The sequence below is a fragment of the Chondrus crispus genome, genomic scaffold (assembly GCF_000350225.1).
Source record: "Chondrus crispus Stackhouse genomic scaffold, scaffold_159, whole genome shotgun sequence".
NCBI lineage: Eukaryota > Rhodophyta > Florideophyceae > Gigartinales > Gigartinaceae > Chondrus > Chondrus crispus.
This window is the reverse complement of record NW_005179027.1, coordinates 5,664-28,859: the sequence shown is the minus strand read 5'-3', so window position 1 is coordinate 28,859 and position 23,196 is coordinate 5,664. Positions and strand designations below refer to the sequence as shown.

The following is a 23,196-nucleotide window of genomic DNA, read 5'->3' as shown; positions in this document are numbered from 1 at the left end:
AGACATGCAGAGATAAATGAGGTGCAGAGGGTCAACGTGGAGGAAGGTTGGATGTCCCCGGCGCGGGGGAGCGGAGGCGGAGCGGCGGGGAAGACGTGGGGACGAGGCGGCGGAGGGGAAGGTTTTGATGGGGTGGAGCGCAGAGGCAGCGGGCCGTGGTCGTGAGCAGAAGAGCGACGTAAGAAAGGGAAAAAAAAATGGAAAAGAAGACAAGGGGGCGAATGGTGGGAGGCGGCCCGCGAAGAAACAAACGACCACCCCACCCGAGACGCGAGACGATCCAGGCAAAATTCGACTACGGTTACTGCCGCGCTGCTTTTCAGTTAAGATTCGCGATGCTCTACACAGTGCACACGACTGGCACGATAACCCAGTGACATAAGTCTGCTGTTCGGTATCCGTTGTCTACCTGGGCTAATTAGCCGGGAGGAAGCAGCGACGCGGTGCTACCGTAGACGCCTTGCCCTTCTCTCCGAGAGAAGGGCGCTGTGACTGGCAGCGGGTGGGGTCGAGCGACTGGCACTCGCGATACCCAGCGATACCGCGATACGAAGAGTGAACATCTCTTCACAACGCAATTGGCTCCTGCCTCCTTTCACGAGACGAAGCAAAGTCGGCGCGCAGTGTAAGTCTTCCGCCGCTGAGGTGTAAGCATGGTGCAAGTTGGTCGTGTTGCCATGCCTTGCTGGCTTTCTCCCCGAGATCCATTTGATGCTTTCAATTGATCCAGTCCGGATCATGAGATCATGATCCGGACTGGATCAATTTTGGTGGAAGTGCATGGCGGGACCAACACTGATGGTTAAAGGCACTTAGTCAATTGTCAACGAAGCGCGACGTGCTCGGAGAAGGCGATTGGTTACGCGAGGAGATCGAGGAGCTATGATTGGAGGGAGATAAGCGAGTGGGGTGGGCTGCTGGGCGCATGTATTGTGTACGGTTCTGTGGAACGGTGCAGGAGGGAGTAGGGCGGGCCATTGCCGGGTATGACTCATAATGCGATATGGTGCGGACCTGCGTGCATGCCTTTTCTGTGCCCCCCATGCGCTGGGATGCAAAAATTGCACCCTTCCGCAGTGCCGCCAGAGCGGGCAGGTGTGTGCCATGTGGGCGCGGGACCGTCAGCAGCAAGGGCGGGGCGTCATCGGGGAGGAAAGTAAATTTAGAGAAAGGATATCGGTGAGCGACAGCAGTGTCGCCAGGGACGGTCACCGTACACAGGCGGATCACGGCCCCGGAGGTTAGTTGCATTTGCGAGACGGGGCGTCTTTTCTAGATGCCGCTCGTCAGCGACAACCCACAAAGCACCCGGTGTAAACATTCGTGGACTGTTGTGTACCTTGTTTGACGCATCGCGGTGTAAGAACTGTCGAGACCTCCACTTCATCATCTCGGGGGGCGTTGCCGAGATTTGGCCCGACTGCCGCATTTTTTTCCGACATATCCCCGCCGTCCAACTGGCCCGCGCAAACGTACAAACTTCGAGAATCCACCGCTAACCCCTTCTCCACGCACACTCCACTCTGCCGATTCCGACCGCACACGCGCCTTTTCTACCATCCGCAGCCTTTGCAATGCAGCAGTCCACCTCGAAAGCCCCCGCCTTCTCATATCCCTGACAAATCAGAATCTAAAATTCCTCTATTCAACCTCTCCTTCCGTTTCCCGCATCTTCCGTTTCCCACCCCCATAAACTATACACACCTCCCCCCCTCCTTCTTCAACTGTATGTCCATCCCCACCCCCATACCATATGCAGGGTTAAAAAAGAACTCTGTGTTGCCGCGCCTCAAACAGGCCCTTCTTGCCCCTCTCATTTCCCCCTCCTCCCCTCCCACTCTCGTCTACTTGAATCACTTTCGTCGTCCGCATTCCCTTCCCTTTCCGACCTCATACTTGCCCTTCCCCTCCCCCCTTTCCCCTTCTTCAATATATCCATTACCAACCGCTGCCTTCTCTCTATTCCTGTCCACCTCCTTGTGTCTCCCCAGGCCCTTTCTCCAGACCTGATGGCCTCTACCCACCCCTATCCGTTATACGTCCGCCCGCAACGCCTGCCACCAAGCGACAAATGTGTCCGCGTCGGTCCTTACATCCTCACCGAAACAATCGGTTCAGGTGCCACCAGCAAAGTTAAGATTGCCGTCCATCAGGGCACCGATGACCGCTATGCCTGCAAGATAATGGACAAGCGAGACGTTCGCGAAAACACAAACAGTCGCCAGGTCCGCAAAGAAGTCAGCGCCATGCGATGTCTTGATCACGATAACGTTGTTTCCTTGAAATCCGTCCTCACCACCTCATCCAAGATCTATATCATCATGGAGCTCGTCGAGGGAAGCGAGCTGTTCAATGAAATTCGAGCATACACAAAACTCTCAGAACCTTATGCGCGACACTTTTTCAAACAGCTCATCGACGGACTCCAGCATTGCCATCAACAAGGCGTCTGCCATCGCGACCTTAAACCAGAAAACCTCATGATCACTGACGACAAAATCCTCAAGATTACTGACTTCGGCCTCTGCAACCTCAAAAGAGGCGGTCCAAATGGCGCTGGTGGTGGCACCGGCTTTATGAATTCCGTCACTTCCTCCCTGTTTATGCGCACGCAATGCGGCACGCCAAACTTTGTTGCCCCCGAAATCGTCTGCTTGGACGACGAGCATTCTCCCGGCACATACTCCGGCTCCAAGGTTGATATTTGGGCCTGCGGCGTCATTTTGTTTAACCTTGTAGCTGGCCATCTTCCTTTTAATTCCGCGCAGACAGAAGACCTCTTTCACGACATTGTCAACGGCAATGTCCCGTATCCAGATTGGTTTTCCGCCAGTCTAGTTGACCTTATCGGAAATATGCTCGAGGTTGACCCCAAGGAGAGATACACATTGAAGCAAATTCGTGCGCACGAATGGTTTAACGAACAATCCTACTCCTTTAACTCAACACCCCCCGTGATTGACACATCAGGAGAGAACCCGGCCCATAGGTTTCTTTCCACTGCCGTGCTTACAAGAGAATCAGAATCCCTGACACCAGTAATGCACAGAAACCCACAGAGCCGAAGTATGCATGCACTGCAGCAAGGAATTGCATATCCTGGGCAGGACTACCATACCCCTCATATGCCTCACACACAGCCGATTGGCACGGTGGAGACACGTCCTGTTTCCTTGAAGCACCGGACTGTAGACAGCTTGGATTTCGGCGATCGCGTTAACACTGCGGAAGGTGATCTACTGGCTGCATATTCGTCTCAGTTTACCGCATCAGACGCGGGCCAGCAGGCTGCCCCTCAAACACGTGGACTTGAGAGTACCCGCCAAAACTTGGGTTCCGGGATGAACGTGGCGAGTTCCACCACGCCAGCAAGCGGCAACACATACCCTCTCGAAAGGGAAGAGAACACAAGCAATGCAACGTCTATGACGGGCGACCATAGTGAAGAATATGAATCTGAAGAGTTAGAGGACTACGAAGTCTACCATTGTTCACATCTTCGACAAGTAAGGTTTGCCTCACCGGATACGAGCCTGACTAGATCCCTGAGACGCGCCAAGTCTTCACCTAATGTCGCAAATGGACTTGGCGTCGTAAATGACATGTCGAATGAAGGATCCTTACCGGAAACCAAGAGTATGGGCTTCACGCAAGGGTATGCACGTGATCTTGAGAAACAGCAACTTTGGAATAATGCGTTCGGCCAACACGCACTTAAAGAGGAAGGCGTCCAGCAGCCAAGAGTGAAACGGTCCAGCTCACATGAACACATCGTAAATCCAAGAGACAGTAGGAGACCGAGTTGGAATGCTATAGCATATGCAGGGGGACACGTGAATACATTTATGTCTGATACAGGTGAGTCTATCCCGAGTCCATATAGATCCTCCGTACTGCGTTCGTGGCAATCTCTTAACGTTGGGGGTCAGAATGCCGCGCCAATCGGAACGCATGTGGGGCAAGAGCCGTATTCCGAGTTAGGCAGTGGTAACGATGCGTGCAGGGAAGATTACAGCAGAGAATGGTTAAGAAGCGAAGCAGAGAAGGTTCAATGTAACAGAACGGCAAGGGATTTTGACCTGGTACCGGACAGTGAAGAATTCAATATGGAGAGCTGGCAGCTGAATCAGATCTGGACGACTAGTCTGCAAGCAGAAAATCTAGGCAACGATTTTCTTCCTACGAAGCGAGCTGTCCGATTTGCAGATATTCCAGACCCTGCGAAAGAGCCGACAAGGCTACCTCAGCAGAACATGAGGCCTGCTCAGCCGGTCTTATACGGTACATCAGGTAGTATTCCAATCAGCTCTCTAACCGGGTATCCTGAAACTGCAGTCGATTACAATTACGGTAAGCCCGTGGGCGACCCAGTTGAAGGAATGACGGAACCCAGAATGAACAGCAAATTGCCGGTACTTGCGACTAACCACGCGCCCTTGCCTGCGGAGGGACTCCGTATCGGAGGGCAAGGGCCTGTGTTGTCAGCAGTTCCTGCGCATATGATTAAGGAGATGTTACCCCCGAAAAGGGCAGTGAGTCCTGGTCGATTCTCACCTAATGGGCGTACGCCGGTTACTGAGAAGGATTTAGTTGCTTCTGTTGTTTCTTCTATCCCGTCCCCTCGCGTTACAGATAGTGAAACTGCAGGTATACCATCTCCAGCTCGGGGGCGAGTAGGTCCACTGCCCGGACTGGAGCCAACGCCTGAGTTCGTGAAGTTGGGCATAGGAGAAGATTTTCATGGCATCCCAACGTCAGGTGCCGAATCATGGCTGACAGGTAGTGGCGGTGGTAGTGACCAGAACGCAGGATCATCCAGCTCCAACGGGTTGTCATCCGAAAAGACGTCTTCAACAAACGGCACAGGGCTCCGGGAACCTATTCGCGGCATTAGTGGCAATACGCTGGCAGAAGGTGCGACCCTTACTGAAATTGAGAGCTACAATCTGGCACAGTTGCGAACATTGCAGACTTCGCCATCTTCGGCATTGGCAGACAGGGATGACTCCGTAGTTGCATCAAGCTCACCGATGACCTCTGACGCCGGGCGGCAGAAAGAAGCGATTGAAAATGAGAGCGAGATGGTTGGCTCACAGGCAAGTAAGTCTCAAGCAACGGGACCAGCGACAAGTCAGGGCGGTAGCAGTAGTGATGCCAAAGAAGGTGTGCAAGTATCCCGAGCGAGTCAACCACCGCTGACAAAAGCTACAGTGGCATCGCAATCGGGAGCGCGGTCTCTCTTCGGAAGGCTACCTGGTATACACTCGGCCAAGCGACAGTTGCTGGGAAGATCGTCATCTCGACTGGAAACGAAAAGCACAACTCAATTCCAAACGCACAATGCACCCGAGCGATGTTTTAAGGCGATCAAAGAATTACTGATCGACCATGGCTGCAGCTACGTGAAAGGCGGTGCGCTGAAAAAGATGTCTGGAGACATGTTTACGCTGCGATGCGAGTACAAACGAGCAAAGGCGAATGTGGTGGTTGTTGCAAAGATCACGATCTCGCGTTTTGATGAAGTACTCACAAGCGTGTTGTTCGAGAGACAAGGGCGGACGAGCAAAGAGCAATTTGACAAGTTTTATTCATCAGTGTACAATTTGTATAGAGAAGCGGCGTACAAAGATGAATGAAACTGGGTCGGGGCGGCTCGCCAATATCAATAGCAATGATGCACAAGAGCGTGGAACAAGACGGTTTCCGGCACGTTTGCAATAACTTTGCGTTGCGGACACATTGTTGCACGAAACGGTTTTGTCCACGTCACGAGGTTGCAGAACCTATTTGAAAGATGTGATGGGGGGTCGTGAGCGGAACGTAGGGAGAGGGGGGTTGGTTGTGTACAGGTGCTCGTGTCCCAGCATGGCATCTTTCAAACAATTTCTATGGGCATGTCCCAGCGTCGAGGGTTGGATTGTAGTGCAGGGTATGTACAGTATAACTAATTGGGCTTGACAGCAAGGGGGCTTGACAGCAAGGGCCAATGCGTATGAATGGCATGAAATAAAGTTCGTTGTGCGGCAAAACTTGGTGAGCCGAGGCAAAAGCGAGGCCTCGATGAATGATAAAGCCACATGACAAGGACTTCGCACTGCTGCGACGGCTTTGATAAGCGGCGGGAAATGAATCCGCCGGCGGAGAGGAAGGCGGCCCTGCCAGTCGAAAGCGCCAGACGATTTTTTCAACACAAACACATCTGTACAACGCCTGGACAAGCGGGACCCTGACGTTCGTCCCCACAAAAAATAACTAAAATTCACCTACTAGCCCCTCCTGCCTCCCCACCCTCACCCTCTGTCCCGCGACTTGCGTGCCACCATCGCGGGACCCTGTCTACCCTCACCTGTCTTTCTTCCCGCCATCCCACGCTCCCCAAGTCCTCTTGACCCCGGCTCCCTTCCTTCAAACGTTCCCGCCTGTATGCCATCTTCCTCGACTAAACCGCCGGCCCCGGGTCCAACCCGTCTCCTTTCATCATGAGCACCGACGGATCATCTGCGCACAACCCCCCTGACCTAGCCCTTCCCAATCCCCCCGGCCACGAGCCCGAGCCCGCTTCCGACGGCCCGCCATCCACCTTCCCGGACCAAGTCGATCCCGTCACACTCGACTACGTCACCTCCGTCTTCGCCTCCCCCTCCACCACTCTCTTCAACTCGCCCGCCCGCGCCGATTTCATCAACGCCCTCCTCGGCGACACCCGCCTAGCCCACGACGCAGAAGACGACCGTGTCCTTCATTGCCAACTCGCCACCCGCGCCGTCGAGCTCGCCCGCCAAGCCTCCATTGTCCTCCAAGCCTCCTCACCGGACGAATCCGAGCACGTTCTCTCCACCTTCACCCTCTTCGCTGCGAAATGGCCCATCCTGCTGGACGACATCGTCCGCACCGACGCCGTCAATTCAGTCGTCCTCTGCATCCGCCGCCTCCGCACCCATCCCACCGTCGTCGCTCGCGGCCTCACCGTCCTGCGCACGTTCGCCGTCACGGATAGCATGCGTCGCGACGCCATGTTCCACGGCGCCGTCGACCTTGCGCTTGAACTCATGGCCGAGCATGCCGCCGATCACCGCGTCCAGTATCGCGCCGCCGTCTTCATCGCAAACGTCGCTTTCGGCTGCACGCATCGCAAGAGGAGGATTGCGCGTCAATCTGCCGTTGCGGCCGTCGTCCGTGGCATGGACACTTTTCCCGACAATGACAGGATACAGAGCGCGGGCGCTCTCATGGTCAGGAATCTCACAGCTGACGCACAGGTCAATCAGTACATCGCAGGGAATGAGGGTGCCGTTGAGGCCGTCGCCGCAGCCCTGCTGCGCTTCAGAGCCTCGTCTAGCCCGCGCGCATGCGAATTGCGTCTACAATGCGTGCTCGCGCTGGAGAGTTTATGTAGACATGATGATAGGAATACCCAGCGATTGCTTAACGTCGATACTCTATTCATGGCGACCGGAGATTCGGAAGTTGGCTTGTCCTTGTCCCCAGCGTCGAGGGCCAAGCGTAGTGGTGAGGATCAAGTGCAAGAACTTCTCAACGAAGATGGCGATGTTGTCGTTGATGAAGAGGAGTTGCTAACGCTCAGTGAAACTCCTCATTTCAGTCATGGAGCTGCATTGTGCCCTGGCAGGTCGCCCCTGGTTGCGTCGGTGTCGAGCAGCGCGGGCTCGGACAAGACGATACCAAGCCTGGGAATTGAGCGACGTACATCCTGTAATAACAAGGGCCGAGAGGTTGACGAACCAGCTCAATTGAACGAGGGAGGACATGCCGAGAAGAAGTCCATCATGAGATCACTCATCCACACAATACGCCGAGACCCCGACGATACTCTTCTTTTGGAAACTTGTCTCTCACTTCTCACCCGGCTCTCTCTGAATAGAGGGGAGGTGCAGTCCAAGATTGGACAACTCGGAGGCGTTCACGTTGCCATTGCTTCCATCAAACGACACCCAAAGTCCAAACCTGTCGTCTCAAGCGCCTCTGCCCTGATTCGTTGCCTTTGCTTGCAAGAATCGAACCGTAGTCTGGTTACATCGGGGCTTCAAGTATTGATAGCCTGTGTCAAGGAGTTTTTCAAGGACGGAGATGTCGTAAGAGAGTTGGTCTCCGCGCTGAGTAACGCTGTGTTCCGGCATGAAAAGAATCGGTCATGGGTGATCAACCACGGGGGCATAGAGTCAGTCGTTCAGGCTGTTAACCAATGCGGAAGCAAGGACGTCATGGTACTTGAAGCAGGCCTTTGTGCTCTCCGCAACTTTGTAGATTCGAGTTGCAACGGTGCTCTGTCAGCGGTGGAAGAGGGTGCCATCAAGGCAGCTGTTACCGCTCTCAGCATCACTAAGGATGCTTCCTCTACTGGTCAACGCATTGTTCAGGAGCAAGCTGTGTTGTTCTTGGTTGATATGGCAAAACTGGCCCCCCAGTCAACCGATGCAATGGAAGCGGTGGATGCCGCAGATTGGATCGAAAACTCTCTTGCAAAACTTCCTCTTACCCAGCATCCCGAGTTGCATACAGCTGGAGATGAATTGATTAATACTTTGGCAGCAGACGCACCGCCTGGCAGTGCAGCAACGGACACAGAGAAACAAAGCTCTCATCAACGCGAGCGAGTAGAAAGACCTATGTCCAGGAGGATATTCGCTCGCCTTTCTTTTCCGCGAGTTTCTGTTACCAAGGCTCCGTTCGGTTCCATTAAGTCAGAATCTCCAGACAAGAAGGCCTCTCCGCGGGATAATGGCGCCTCAAAATCAGGATCCAAAGTGAAACGACTGTCTCAGCGATTGAGATTAAGCGCTCGCCTCGGGTGAGGTTGAGCCTTTGTATCAAAAAAGGAACTCCATCAAGGATACCTAGCCGTTAGCTTGTAGCCGAGGCACCCTTTCTGCACAGGCCTCCTGTACATATCTTCCGCATCAGCCCCGCACATATTAATGATAAAAAAACATGAACAGCAAAACAACCTTCGAATGGATCTCAGAACTTGCAGGCCTTCACCGGCCTGATTGACAAGGCTGGTTGAAACAAAAAAACTCACCTGGTGCTGAAGAGATGTGACCTTATCAAGTCCGTCACCTGCACACGATTTTTACGAGGCAACCGAATCGCGAAGCAGTCCGGTTAGACCGCTTTTTCAATCTCCTCGTATATTCACCTTGGTACTCTCCCGCATTGAAAACGATGACTTCATGCTTCCTGCCCCCGGGCAGCAGCAGATGCTTCGAAAGCGATCCCTTGCGAATATCAACTCCCGAATGCAGTCTGAGCCGGTACGGAATTTCAGCACGTTACGGTTCTGTATAATCATGACAAGCTATTGCCGATTTTATATATTTAGGTGTAATCGGTGAGTGAGTACAAGGAAGGAGGGCCACTAGTCACTGCACAGCGTATCGGCAACTGGGAGCTGATGCTACAGAAAGACCATCATCTGCCTCAAAAAGCCACCGCTGCCATTATAATTTTCACACATGTGCGAAGCCAACCATGTCCGCCTTTTTCAACTGGAGGTCGTCAATCTTTTTATGACAAATTCATTCGCTTCTCTGAGTTCATCCGAAATGCGCACTACAAAACGAGTATGGTTCACTTCCAAACAGAACAAGGCGTTCTCCCGCGTCTGTAGCTGGGGCACGAAAGGCGAATGGCTCAAGCTCCGAGCGATGTATTCGATATATTTGAATTACGCTTTCCCGGGTAGTGTGACCACTCACGTCGACAGCGTCATGATGCATTCCGGATGCATAATGTCTAACTTGCTTGGCATGAAACATACTGCGCGCAGAGAGATGTTAACCGGTAATAGCTCTGGAATCCAGTGCCATTCCATACCGCCGTTTAGCTGTGTCCATTGTTGAAGCGCATCATCGAGCAATTGGCATAACTGTGCTATGTGAGTGGCGCAGATGTGTCATGCGGTAGCGTCTGATGTACTGAACAACAGCAGGGCCTGGATGGACAGGAGGGTGGATACCATGAAAGTAGAGATTCCACCTTGTTTCTAGATGACAAGTGACCTAAGATGAGGTCAATTGACCTCGAAGGGGGCACTTTATATCGTAAGAATTAAGACAGCTGCACGTACTGTAAGAATACTTGCTGTGACAGTCTCTTTTGGGCGCTTCAGAGTTGAGAAACGAAGCCTCTACCCTTCGGAGGGTAGCTAGAGTTCTAGAAAGTGGACAAGAAGCGCTCGCTTTTTTCCAAGTTTTTTTATCCGCGATGTGTCGCACATAAGTCCATCAAATGCTTTTTAGACGTCAAAATTGAGGTGTGAGTGCCTTTGCAACCATTTATATATTCGGCAGACGGCAAGACAAAATCTCATCTAGGTGTTCAGAGGCGAGGCTGAAGTTCAAAAGAACTGACGGATCGCTTGTTTATCGTGCAGGCTCATGCAAAGAGGCCTCAAAAATATGGCGTTTAAGAATATTACATTAAATATTTGAGTTAATGTATTTGTAATGGGTGCAATAACTTTTAACCGCATTTATGGTAAAACGAGGGTCGTCTGGACTAGCTGGCCAGACACTTGGTGTTGGCATATATCGATTGCGGTGTGTAGGAGGCAGTAAAGGTACTTTTGAAAAGGGTGCTTCAAGAGACGCTTTAGAAGGGGTGGCAACACGGTGGGCGCGGAGGCGCTACTGTATTGTCATGCAATAGTGGTTGGGTAAAAGTTGTCTCGTTATGGACGATGGGAAGCGTGCGTGGCAGGTTTAGCAGCAGTGCGCTATGCCACTGCGTAACAATGGCGACGGAGAGTTTAGGTGCGCTGGTATTATGGCATAGAGTTTCAAAATTCTTCGCCCAGTGCTGTGCAGGAATACGGTCCTGGGCCTACAGTATGTACTACATACGTCAAGACATGACTTTGGAAGACTTTCAGAGGTCAAGGGCAGAAGGCTACCAGCGGCGCTCCGACAACATGTCGAAGGAAATTTCTCAAATTTTAAACAGTTTTTAGTCTCGGGCAATAAAGGTTGTACTTGTGCAGTACAGTAATGCACTGTACAGTAAACAGGCTTACAGTATCCATGCTCATGTTGCGCCAGTGTTAATGTACCTTCAAACGTATAGTTGCCTCCGCCCCCTTCGCTCGTCCTATTCTTACCTAGCTCTTGCTCGCTGCCTCTTTCCCTTCGTCATCCGCTCGCCGAAGTGCTTTCTTCCAACGTTCCGTAGACACCCGTTCAACCTTCGAGCCCCGGCCTTTGCGCTCAGTCTTTCTCTCGCCTCCGCACGCGCCGACCGCGCCCTCAATCATGCCGATCTTCATTCCCCGTCAACTCCGCCTTCGCAGCAGAAACCAGGCTCCCGTGCCTGCCGACCAACCCATCCACCAAACCACTCCCCGCGACCAACGACTCATCCCCACTACATACCCTTCCAACCCCAACCCCGCCGGAAATCAAAATTTCGCACAGCCCCCCCCGCTTGCCCAAACTCCTGCACCACCGCCACCGCCAAACCCATCGGGCAAGTCTCCGCCTCGTCGCTCCCGCTCCCGATGGCTTCCATGGGTATTGCAAAAGCCCCAGACTCAGCCTCAGCCCCAGCCGCAGCCCCAGCCGCAGCCCCAACCTCAGCCCCCCGCCATCACCCCGGCTACTCCGCCCGCCTTCTCCGTCACAGCTCCCGTCGATCCAAGCCCGTTTACCCCGCTCCCGCAACCCGTCTCCTCGCGCTGCCCGTACGACCACGACCATCATCGGGTACCTACCCCCCCGCAAGACTCGTACCACTACAACAGCCCGCAACAGACTCCAGTCTACAGCTCAACCGCAAACCGCCCGCCGACGCCTTCGACACATGCCCTCTCCGGTTTGCTACCCAATGCCGCTGACATGCCCGCCCAACAGCTCCCGCACACGCCGTTGCCCAGTCCTTCAAATCGCCAGCTCCAAGTCCATGCCGCCAACCTCGTCGCCCAACTTCCGGACGCCGTGGCCGATTCTAGCCCGTCGCGCAGCGCCTCATACCAGCCACCTACGCACAGCGCCCCGAATAGCACTCGAAATAGATCCTTAAGGACTAATCATTCAAGACAAGAAAGCCCGCCGCCTGACACCGGCACGGGCCGTCGTGCCGTCCGCTTGCATGATTACAAAACTCAGGTCACCGTTTCCGTCACGATGGATGATGGGGTCAGGATCTCCACACGCGAATCTAACCGCAAACGTAGAAGTCGCACTGTTCATTCAAGTTCGAGCTCCGATTCCAGTTCAACTAGTTCCAGTCAATCTGGGACGGGCTATTTTCCGCCTCATTCGGAAAGCGACCATCCGGCAAGCAGTCATAACGGCGGCAGCGGAGAAGAGATCGGCGATCCGGAGAATATCTCAGCGAGTAATAGCGGAGGCCCTGGAAGCGATGGCAGCGACAGCTCCATGGGAAGTCACATCACTGACGACTGCACAAAAGAAGCAATTGAAAAAGACTTGGCTGTCGGTATGTTGATATCCTTTTCTCGGTCTATTCTTCATAGGGGCTGCTAGGCTCGGCATAGAGGCTCCTATCAACCAGAGCGCTAACCCTGCTGATATGTTTATCCTCACTCCTCTTTCTTTTTGTGCAAACTAGGCTCGCCAACGGAGATTATCGAGAATGCGCTCAAGCTTATTACAGACTCAGATGATTTCACTCGGGTGCTGTCTCCTGATGTTTACGATCTAGTTCTGCTTGTATTGGATCGAGAGTTTGGGGGGAGCGCGGAGAAACCGGAATGCTTATCAGGCTTGCATCCTGATAAGCGGATCGAAATGCATTACCTGCTCGCCAACTACTACCAGGAGAAAATTCGGCGTCACTGGATCACTTCTCATCATGAAAAGGCTCTGAGACATTGCCAAGAGGCACTGTTTCTCATGCAGGGTCGAGAGCGCCTGAATGCCAAAAAGGCTGCAACTCTTAATGTATGGGCAAGTGGCATCCTTCTCCTCAATCGGGACCCTGCTCTTGTTCAGAAGAACATTCCAGTGGCACTCAAACACCTCCACGAAGCACGTGTAGCAATGTATGCATACACAGAAACCAACCAAGAACTTTCCTTCGAAATCTGCCTGCTCACTGCGGCCGCACATTCGCAGAGAGCAAAAGAGCCAGTATGTGACAGTCTTATTCGTGCCTACAAAGCTTACAACGATGCAGACGATATGCTGCGTATGGGCAGTTTCGACGCGGGGCTCAATTGGATGAGACTAGGTTCTATGCAGCTGCAGATAATGCTGCGCTTTCTCAGTCATAGGCGCAAGGCACAGTCTCGAAAACGCTCATTTTGTTCTCAGGCGGAAGTGGCTTCGTGTATGAGAAAATTGGATTCCACTGACTGTACCGCTGAAATCACGCCAGATGCCACCATCTCTCGAGCAGAAGCGCTTCGAACTAGGATTACGAGACATTTCGACGTTCATCCAGATGATGAAAACAGTGATGTTGCACCGCGCCAGGTGCTTTGTGCAATACATGAAACCATTGCGCGGGCTTACTTAGAGCGAGCAGCGTCGGAAAGAGGAAAAGGATTGGAAGATATTCGCCGAGCAAGGCAAAACATAGATAAGGCAATTTCTGCTTGTGAATGGGATGACGACTTCACGGGGCAGAAATATGCCTCGCTTCGCGAATTGGCAGATGATACAGAAGCTGCCATAGACGATTTGGAATCTTGTCCACATCCACAGACGCCCACACCCGAGGTAAGCGAAGAGGGTGAGGAGAACAGCGTCAGTGTAGAATTGGAAGAATGAGTTGTGGCGTTGAGAATTTTTAACTTTATGAAGGGCGGTCTCGATGTGATAGGTGTGTGCTTCGGTCCTGCGATGGCATAGTTGCGTGTTGGATTTTGTTGTTGTTGTTGTAAACATATCACCCAGCACTCAGAAACGGATTATCAAAGGCCTTCTACATGTGCGCAGAAGACGCCTTCCAGTGTCTAGATGACGTTTTACCTCGTATGAGGTCAAATAACACATGGAGGCTACGTTTCAACTTATTTTTTCTGTACTTGTGCGTTCTCGATAGGAAGGAAAAAGATGTCCTCACCATCGTGCCTGACTTCTTCGTTATGGAAGGTTAGATTTTAGTGAGAACTGCAAGTCCTTTCCGGCCGTTTTTAGAAGTGCGTGGCAAAGACGCCTTTTCTTGAGCAAGCTTGAAACGTGCAGAAACGCTATCTTCTAAACTAAAACCGCCAGTTTTAAAAGGAAACTGGCGGTTTCAACTCCAGTAGATTCGTGTACTTTCAGTGTCTTCAAAAATGGTATCCCGACGTTTTTAAGGTGTTTTTGCCGGGGCAGGTACGGTGAAGAAATTGTGGCCAAGAGCAAGTCTAGCAGTTGGGTAAAATATACACCACATATTCGAAAATATAGACCACGATTTAGAAACTATCATTGGCATCCCCAGCAGTTTCGGTGAAACCAGCTACAGGGGGGGGGTCGCGATATAGTGCTACCCTGAGTTAGTGGGCCGAAAACGGCACTATATCGAACCAGGCACTGTAGGATAATGGGATTTACGGCTTTTTGCAGCCACTTGCAAAACTGCTCAGAAAGACCGCTCGCAAGACCCCATCAACACTTAACGCCACCTGAAGTCCTCTGGGTGTGCTGCCATACTGGTAACTAGCTCGTCCGTGTCCCTGACTTCAGTTCCAATACGGCTCTTGCGTTTGTCGACAACATCGTACTCGTCGAAGCGCTGCTTGATCCGTTCGTGCCTGTCTTGAATCGCCTTTCATGTGGCGATACAAGAAAGCTTCTTCGTGGCATTGCAACGCTTCGTGATCGTAGCAAAGCGCTCCTTCGTCACTCCAGCCAAAGCGTCGTGCACCCTCGACGAACCACTTCCTCTTAACGATCTACCGTAAAACGGCCTGCCGGTCGCCACCGCTTCGACTGCACTGTCCTATATTGGTAGTCGACCCCCTCCCCATCGGTCGAGTCCGTGTCTGTCTACGACCAGCCGGCCCCCATGGTTGCAACCCTGAACGACGCCACCGTCAGCGAATCGCGCACGTGCCATCCATGCGACCACGCCTCCGCCTCTGTCCCCACCTTCTGCTCCGACTGGCATCGCTACAACGACAAACGCCGTCTCTGGGGACACTAAGGCGTCACCGAAGCCCCAGTTCGAAGACCTTCCGGACCTAGGCTCTGTCGAGTCGCTCTCCGGCTCGGAGCCCGTGCTTCGAAAACGAGCAGTGAGAGGATTGTTCTTGTTCCTCCGATGAATTGCGTGATATGGAATGACACAGATGTTGCGTGGAGTCGGAGCTCGAAGTTTATAGATTCAGAGGTGGGCCTGTGAAGCCTCGTCATTAATAAGTTTAGTCAGTTTAATCAGGTATTATCCTCTTCTCTAAGTTATGTACAGTCGTTAACTTCCTCGCGGTGATGACATCCGAGAAAACTCAGGTGCCCACCCTCCTCACAGCCCTACAGCACCATGAAACCTCCAGGGTGACCTAATCCGTCGTCTTGCACTCGCAAGCCAAATGGATCACGACTACTGGTCCCGAAAGGTGTGTCGTCAGGATTCTCGTCATCGTGTCGAGCCATGTAGGTTGCAGCCCTTCCAATCAACGTGATGGCTCGCAAGACGCTCGATGCAACTTCAAAATTTTTCTCAAAGCTGAGGTCCAGTCGTTGCAAGCTCCGAGCAAGGTCATTCGCGAAGTCTGTTTCAAGCACGACGCGTAAAACCCTGAACTTCGTCCCCGGCACAATACATTGTGCCAACCCAGCTATCACATTCGCACAAGCGTGTTCCTTGTCAGCTTCACGCTTGGTTGCCCTGGCGAGACCTCTCACTGCGTCCTCGTGCGTGTTTGCTGTCTTTGAACAGAGTGCCAGAAACAATTTACGTGCTGCAATGCACACTTCTTCGCGTCCCGAGGATACCCGAGCAAGTGATTGGGAACTTACGTTCTTTGTCTCTGGAGCTTCTGGAAAAGGAATAAACTTCTGAATGATATAGTCGAGAGCAGATCCCGAGATATCAGATGTCGGTGATGGGGTTTTGATAAACGCCACTGCCGCGACTTGAGAGAACTCGACAAAGTCCGTCAACAGTTCCAGAGCAAACGCTGTCCTTTCTATTCCATTATTTGTCAGTGTCTCAGTCGCGGACAAACGAGAGTCTTGATGTTCTCTTGACTCATGCTCCAAAACGGTACCCGACAGAAGACAAGAAATTGCGGAAATGACCGACTTCACATTCGAACGGTGAGATAGCACAGATTCCATTTCGCTTGTGTTTAACTGCTTGTAGTCATTAAGCTCCAGTTCCTGTGACCCATCTGAGTCTGATGTACGAATATTAGTTGTGCGAACGCTCTTCGTTAGGGCTGAAAGAAAGCATTGAAGGTCACGGGCTATCATCGGCGAAGCTGCAGATATCAACGACTTCATGGAGTAGGATACTCTAGCTCTCGGCTGGCTAGATGTGAAAATGCTTCTGAGTTCCGAAACCATTGCTTCATGGAGCGATTCCGGGTCTTCGATGAGGTGACGAAGGATCGTCCGTGTCAGCATTCGCGCAACCTTGCAGTTCGTGGATCGGGACTTGTGCGACTCGAGTTGTGGTAGCCTCAAAAGTTCGGATGTTAATCCGCTGTCGATGGCTGATTGAGCTAGCCCCCAATCCGCAGTCAAGCTTCCCAGCAACTGCAGCACTGCTAGCAGCGCATCTCCGACCTCCACTCCGTTCCACAGCTTCAGAAGCGAAAGGCAGTGGCTCAGGAGAGCTTCTGTCGGAAAAGAACTAGAGATCGTTTTTTCCGTTTTCTTCGACAACCAACCCATTATCTCTACTTCTGCTTTATCGACGAGCACTGATTTACACTCCTGGGCTCGATCATGAAGGGTATCCAAGTCAACATCTTCCTCGTCGGCAGGCACAGCGTCTATTTCCATTGCTGATGACGGTGTCCCAAAAACATCGCGCATAACCTCGCTCAGCGCCTTCCTCGCTTCACTGACATTCATTGCACCCGGATCTTGGGAATCATCCTCACATTGGTTGGCCAGCTCGCTATTCTTTTCATCGGTGTCCATCTTCTCTTGGTCCCCTTCTTCGGAATCTTTCCCCGCAGAAATCGACTTTGGCACCTTCTCTACTTCTTTACAAGACTCAATGATTTTGTCTGTGGATTCAAATCGAACTGAGGCATCCAACAAGAGCAAACAAGTTGTAATTTGTTTCAATTTGACGGCTTCCGACCTCGTCACTGACCGCATTGATCGCTTCGTAGAAGCAAGTCTGCCAGCATTAGATTCACCTGTAGTCTTTGCCAGTTTCTTGCTGACTGTATCGCACATGTCTTGCTTCTTTTCCTCTATTGAGAGGTATTTGATAGGTTGAGTGGCCTCGATATCTACCAAAGGAACTGCCGTCGCGGTCTCCCACTCATCAATCGATCTCACCAGACATTCGTATCCAAGTCGAAAAGTTCCACATTGTTGCAGAGCGCGCCTAGCACGATTACCCCCATAGTGGGACCAAATTGCAGCCGTCTGGCCCGACAATCCATGCCGAAGACCACCGTCACCCAATTGCTGCTCTAAAGCAAGCCTCAAGCCCTTATGTACAAGCTCCGCAAACTCCGTTGAGCCTTTCTCAAGCCAAGAACTACTTTTCTGTAAGACCGAAAGTAGCTCAATGGCCAAATACGGAAAATGTCGCCCATGCTCATGTTGATCACAAGCTTCTATTACTGTTCTAGTGACGTCAAGTAGAGACTCGAAAAGTTGTTTCTTCTTGGCAATGAAAGACTCGATCGGTATGGGGACAGTGCGAACAGACATGTCCTGTGGTTTGCCACCATTCAAAAGATCTGAGGAGCTGCTCATCTCAATGTGGCCGGCAGCTGTGGAGCGATATAGAGGAATGTCAGAATCAGGAACTGCACTAGACTTCTCCAGAGCGCCAGATAACAATGCGAGCTCGTTGAACAGGGCGACTTCGACCAGTCGCCGCCCATCCTGATCTGCTGCAACATTCAAAGTAAGTAGCTCTTTCCTCTTCGCTGTAGATGGTTTTCGGTGAGGCTTCTGTCGTGAGCGCCCAAGACTTCTCCCACGCCCCGTGGACATAGGAGAACCAGAATTGGGAGAACCAGGAGCGGCTGGTTCGTCATGGATGCCTTGATCTTGTTGTTCAGAAACATCCACATCTGCCGCTTCGGTATCCTCCATGGCACTATCGGCATCATGATTGTCATCTGCAACATCCAAACTTTGCTCAGAATTGTGTGCCCCATCACTCTCTACGACATCGGCGTTTCCATTTGATTCCTCATCCTCCGCTTGGCTACGGCCTTCGCTGCTATTATCGTCGTCCTCGTTGTTGCTGTCGCCTTCATCGGCCGCGTCGTCATTTGGATTTCTGTTGGTTTCGCCATTGTCAGTTGTGTTTTCAGCAGCTGATATTTGCCATCTCGGTTCTTCTGCATCGTCACTCTGCAGGGCATCATCTGCTTCATCCATCTGTGTCATCAGCCACTCTATGGCGAACTCAATGCCAGCTGGAGCGGTGCGTCGAAGTGCGTAAGCAGCACGGCGCTCCGGAAAGCCCATCTCTACGAGGCTTCGTAAATTTTCAGGGTCAGGAGAAGGACGACGCAGTGGGGGAGGATCAAACTGTCGCGATTCGGGCACACCATCCTCCTCAGGACCTCTGGTCTTCACTGGCACTGTACCTTTTTTCCCTTCCATCTCGGCCGCAACCTCTGACGTGGTATGAACGATCCCAAGAACATCGGACATTGCAGAGCCATCTGGTCTAAATGCAGCAAGTAGCTCGGTCGGGTGGCTCGTTACGCTGGTTAGAAGCTGAAGGGTCACAGTTAGAGCGCTGCGCTGAATGTCACGTGCTTCCCACTCTGTGCGGCGACCAGGAGAATCAGGAATCGGCGATGCACCAGAATTTAGCAGCCCTGGGCATGAAGCAAGCAAGTGCAAAAATCCGCAAAGCGTATTCCAGACATCAGAAGCCACTCGTCGAATGGCAGCCTCATGACAGTGTGCGAATGCTTCTTCCCGCAGCCTGTTCGTTTGAGCTCTCAATGCATCCTTCCTGCTAGGACTAGTTAGCAATGACTTCAGATCTTCAAACCGCATCTGAACCTTTGTTGATCCTTCGGACTGAGCATCAGCCTGTACCTGTGATTCCTTGACGGCGATCTTCGAAATAGCATGGGCTTGATTTCTCACGGAATCAGATGACATGACAGTGTCCTCTCCGTCAGCACTGGGCAATCCTCCGGAAAGTCCTCCCGTGTTCATCAACGACGAAGCCCTTGGAAGACGATCGTATACATCTCCAATTGCCAGTAGGTATGAGCACACTGAGAGTGAACTATTCTTTAGAAGTTCTTCCATCTTCGCTCTCACCGCAACCTTGCTTGCCCGAGTAGTTTCAGTTTCTGTGAGATTCTTCGACGTCGCAGCCTGAACAATCAAAAACGGCCTTGTCGCTTGTAGCAGGGCATCAGCTCCGCCGGCATCAAGGAAGGATTTCAAGATTAGGGACTGGGTCATTCCATGATCTTCTCCGAAGAGAGTTCCCTTTATCTCGATCAGAATTCCACGCAAATAATCCCACGCAGCCACAACTCGGTTTCTTCCCATGGATATCACCTTGACATCCCAGAGAGGTACTGCTGCTACTAAATGCAATGCGAATATCCGACCGATGGCGTTCGCAACAGACTTCGCGCCAGCCCCATATCGTAGACCCCGCGGCAGTCTGCGAGAGGAAACTAACGCCTTCGACAGAACTGAATACAGACGTTGCGCTGCTACCGCAAACGTGACAAGGCACCAAGCAAGACCCTCGACGTTCTGTCGAAGTGGGGCGTAACCTTCCGGTGGTACTCGGTAGCGCTGGCAAGCCTGTACGAAATCAGGATTTGTTTCGATAGAGGTTCCGAAAAGTTTCCCGAGGTTCCCAACTATCTCTTCACATTGCTCCGGGCGGATTGGTTTCAACTCAGGGTCTGAGGTAGCAGTTACTCGTGCATTACTTAGATCTCCATCGTTCGCCGCGCTCAATGTTAAACCAGTGTAAACAACTGCGAGGTGATATCTGGCAGCTCTTTCCACTGTCGAAACAATTGCAGCCACTTGAGAGCCCCTTGAAGCCTCCCATACGCTTGGGGAGGTTAGGGTGTTTAAAGAGCCACCACGAGGCATCCGAGTGAGAAGGACAACAGCCACGCGTAGCTGTTTCAGTGCTGTCCTCATTTTCTCTCGCAATTCGACGCGATTCTTTGTTTGGCCATTTGAAGTGACTGCCTCTTTCGTGTCCTCTGAACTACTGGTTGCTTCGGATGGCTTGTCGACTTCTTTCATCTCGATGGACTGCAAATGCGGTTGCACTCCTAATGAGACCACTGACTTTGCTCCAGAGTCAGAAGATGAATCTTGTCTTGAAACATACTGTCCTATTTCTTGAGTTTCGATGTCCACAGCTTCACTAGTATCCTCCTCTGGTAGCCACCGTTCATCTAAATCTTTGGCTATCTTCAACACAACGGCTGCGTCCTCGAGTATTACTGAAAATAAAATTCTTACCAGAGCGGCATAATGTCGCGAGCCGAAGGTCTTGAGAGCAGAAACTAGAGAATGCACAGTATTCGCAGGAGTTGGATAATGTCTAGCTGACGATTGTCCATCTCGAATACATGTCTCTGCGGAGGCTAAAGCTGGGGCATCGCGAAGCTGAATCATATACTTCAAACCCCCGTTATCCACGATGCCTTGCTGGTGTTCTGAGCTGCCTTGAGCGAACCCCACCAGGCGACAGGAATTGTTTGCTACAGCAAGCTTCATCCTTTCAAGTAGAACCCCATCTGGGGTATTTCTATCCAAATCCCCCTTCAAAGATACAACTTGTCCGGGAGCAGTACCGGATGGCTTCCCATCAGAAGTAGGAACGTTTGCAGAGTTGCTCCCTCGAACCACGTCCCCAGGGCTAGAGTTCGGTCTTGGCAGTCTCTTAAAACCTTTAGAATCAGTTTCAATGAACTTTGCCGAAAGCCGCAAATATTCAATTACAGCCTCGTTGCCATGACTTCGTAGCGGTTCCACATGGCGCATTAACTCATCGAGAGCGCTCCCAATTAAAACCGGGGTTTCACCGTGGAGTGCTCGAGTGTAAAACGGAGTTGCGAGCCTGAGTAAGAATCGCTTCAACGGTTTCGCTTCAACAATAACTTTCTTCGCAGTGGGAGCGAGACAAAGTGCGGCCAATATATTTGGAATACACCGCACGGCTTCTCCGCACGGGGGCAGCCCGACGCCGATGGTCCTCAGCACAGTCGAGGCTAGTCCAGCCTTCACAAGATCTGGTGTTGCTGTTGGTTCCGTATGAGCAATTTCGGTTGTCACGCTTGCGGCCGATTGAAACAAATTGCCCCCATGCAAGAAAGGTTGCGCCAAAATTTTTCTAAGCGCGTAAGGAAGCTTAGACTGCACGACCAATTCTCGAACCTCGTTACCACCATTCCCTAACGCCCCTAGCAAAAGTTGATGTAATGTCCGAATCAATGCCCACTTCGAGTGAGGCAGGAGTCCGCGGGACGCTGTGCTGGCACTAGGCGATGGATGATCCAGGGCTTCTTGAGGGGTCATTTGGCAACGTCCAAGTTTTTCGTATAGAGCCCGGCTTTCTCCCCGACGCTGCAACGCCTCAACTTCAACCTTTTCGTCTCTCGCTTCCCGTTCCTGTTCAGACAAGTTCATGTCGTCTAGACTTACCTCTTGAGCAATTCTCTCCGCCACTAATCCCAGACCGTCATTATCCTTAAATAATTGACAACCGACTGATTGAGGGGAACTCTCAAGAATAGCTTGCATTGCTCGTATGGCTTGAGATACAACTCTCGCATGGCGACCATCCGCATCAGTCAGCAGCGGTATTAGCGTAGCTAGGATACCAGAGTTAGCTAGAGGGGTGGCACCAGACGAGCCCCCGGACACAGCCAAAATGTGTACGAGGGCGAGTAGGGCCTCAGTCATGTGTGTGCGTTGCACACTCGCTGAAACGCGATCACATTCATTGAAAAGAGTAAGTCCTCCTTGACCCCTGCCAAGCTTTCCAGGATATCCCAAATCGTGCTGTTCGTTGATTGTTGCTTCAGTAGATAGCAGTTCCACCCTGGCTTTGTCTGTAGGCGTGAGAAGATTGTTTGAGGTGGACAACAGGAAAGCGATTTCATCTCGTAGCAAGCTGGGAAGGGCACCGTGATGAAGGTTCCCACCGCTTGCGCTCATTACGAGGGCGGCGCGGGGTCTTTCTGCGGACATAGCGGTCATGCAACGGACAGCAATGATTCGCAGACAACGCGGGACGTCTTCCACTCCGTCTCTGCTGTTCCCGCTCGCCAAAAAAGTTAGATCCTGAATGAGTTCTGGTTCTTTTGTGATTAAGTCGTACGCCTTTGAGGGTATCGGCTGTAGTTGAAAAAGAGTTGTAAGGGCATACAACCGGATCACAGTGAGCTCAATGCGCGCCTCTCTGCCTTCAACAAATGCCTTTGCTCTGCGGAAGGCGCATAGCAACGAGAACAATTTGCTCTTAGGTACCTGGTGACGAAGCGCAAATGTCGACAAAAGCCATCGCTCGGTTCCTCGAAACAAGCTGACATCATCAATTACTATCCTAGACTGCAAACCACTGAGGATAATCTCAGGTTCCGCATCTGGCGGGATATCAAGTTCCGGTTCGTCGGCAGCGAGAGGGATCGGAGAGGAAGAGTTTCTAGGGGAGATTTGCAGTACGGATTTCACGGCGGCATTCTCAAGTGGGCCAGAACCATGCTGCCGTTCTCTTCGATTTGGAGACCCGTCGGTCTGTGTCGCAGGATTTGCAGAAGAGGACTTTGATCTTGTATACTCAAAGCACAACCTCCCGCCATGGCGCGGTAACAATTCCGTGTCTTTGGACGAACAGCAATCGAGGAGACCTAACCTGTTCTCACGACCTCCCCAGCCCCCAGCCAAGTCGAGAAGACGATCGGAGAGTTCTGTTGTAATCTGGCTTCTGCTGGAACGAATCTTGTGTGATCGTTGCATGAGCATGTTCAGAATTTCAAGCGTCAGCAGGACGATGGCCGTATTCTCATCGGCTAGCAAGGCACCCAGATGCTCGACAGAGTTGTAGAGATTCCGCGAGTCGTGGGATGCGTTGCGA

At 52.0% G+C, this 23,196-nt stretch overlaps 6 protein-coding genes; 5 read left to right on the top strand and 1 right to left on the bottom strand.

Annotated features, from left to right (window-relative positions):
• Nucleotides 1-16: 16 nt before the first annotated feature.
• On the top strand, nt 17-382 carry CHC_T00002847001 (hypothetical protein). Its single transcript, XM_005713946.1, has one exon. The coding sequence runs from the start codon at nt 17-19 to the stop codon at nt 380-382; it is 366 nt and encodes a 121-aa protein (XP_005714003.1).
• A 1,627-nt stretch (nt 383-2,009) lies between these two features.
• Nucleotides 2,010-6,270, top strand: CHC_T00008625001 (Serine/threonine protein kinase). XM_005713945.1 is given in 2 exon segments: nt 2,010-5,636; nt 5,637-6,270. The coding sequence occupies 1 exon segment, from the start codon at nt 2,010-2,012 to the stop codon at nt 5,634-5,636; it is 3,627 nt and encodes a 1,208-aa protein (XP_005714002.1). The 3' UTR covers nt 5,637-6,270.
• A 209-nt stretch (nt 6,271-6,479) lies between these two features.
• Nucleotides 6,480-8,957, top strand: CHC_T00002846001 (hypothetical protein). XM_005713944.1 is given in 2 exon segments: nt 6,480-8,813; nt 8,814-8,957. 1 exon segment carries the CDS (start codon nt 6,480-6,482, stop codon nt 8,811-8,813), a length of 2,334 nt encoding a protein of 777 aa, XP_005714001.1. The 3' UTR covers nt 8,814-8,957.
• Nucleotides 8,958-9,412: 455 nt separating this feature from the next.
• On the top strand, nt 9,413-9,628 carry CHC_T00002845001 (hypothetical protein). The gene has a single exon (XM_005713943.1). The coding sequence runs from the start codon at nt 9,413-9,415 to the stop codon at nt 9,626-9,628; it is 216 nt and encodes a 71-aa protein (XP_005714000.1).
• A 2,427-nt stretch (nt 9,629-12,055) lies between these two features.
• On the top strand, nt 12,056-13,884 carry CHC_T00002844001 (hypothetical protein). XM_005713942.1 is given in 4 exon segments: nt 12,056-12,453; nt 12,586-12,764; nt 12,765-13,748; nt 13,749-13,884. 1 exon segment carries the CDS (start codon nt 12,765-12,767, stop codon nt 13,746-13,748), a length of 984 nt encoding a protein of 327 aa, XP_005713999.1. The 5' UTR covers nt 12,056-12,453; nt 12,586-12,764; the 3' UTR covers nt 13,749-13,884.
• Nucleotides 13,885-15,262: 1,378 nt separating this feature from the next.
• Nucleotides 15,263-21,635, bottom strand: CHC_T00002843001 (hypothetical protein). XM_005713941.1 is given in 2 exon segments: nt 15,263-15,437; nt 15,438-21,635. 1 exon segment carries the CDS (start codon nt 21,633-21,635, stop codon nt 15,438-15,440), a length of 6,198 nt encoding a protein of 2,065 aa, XP_005713998.1. The 3' UTR covers nt 15,263-15,437.
• Between the last annotated feature and the right edge of the window lie 1,561 nt (nt 21,636-23,196).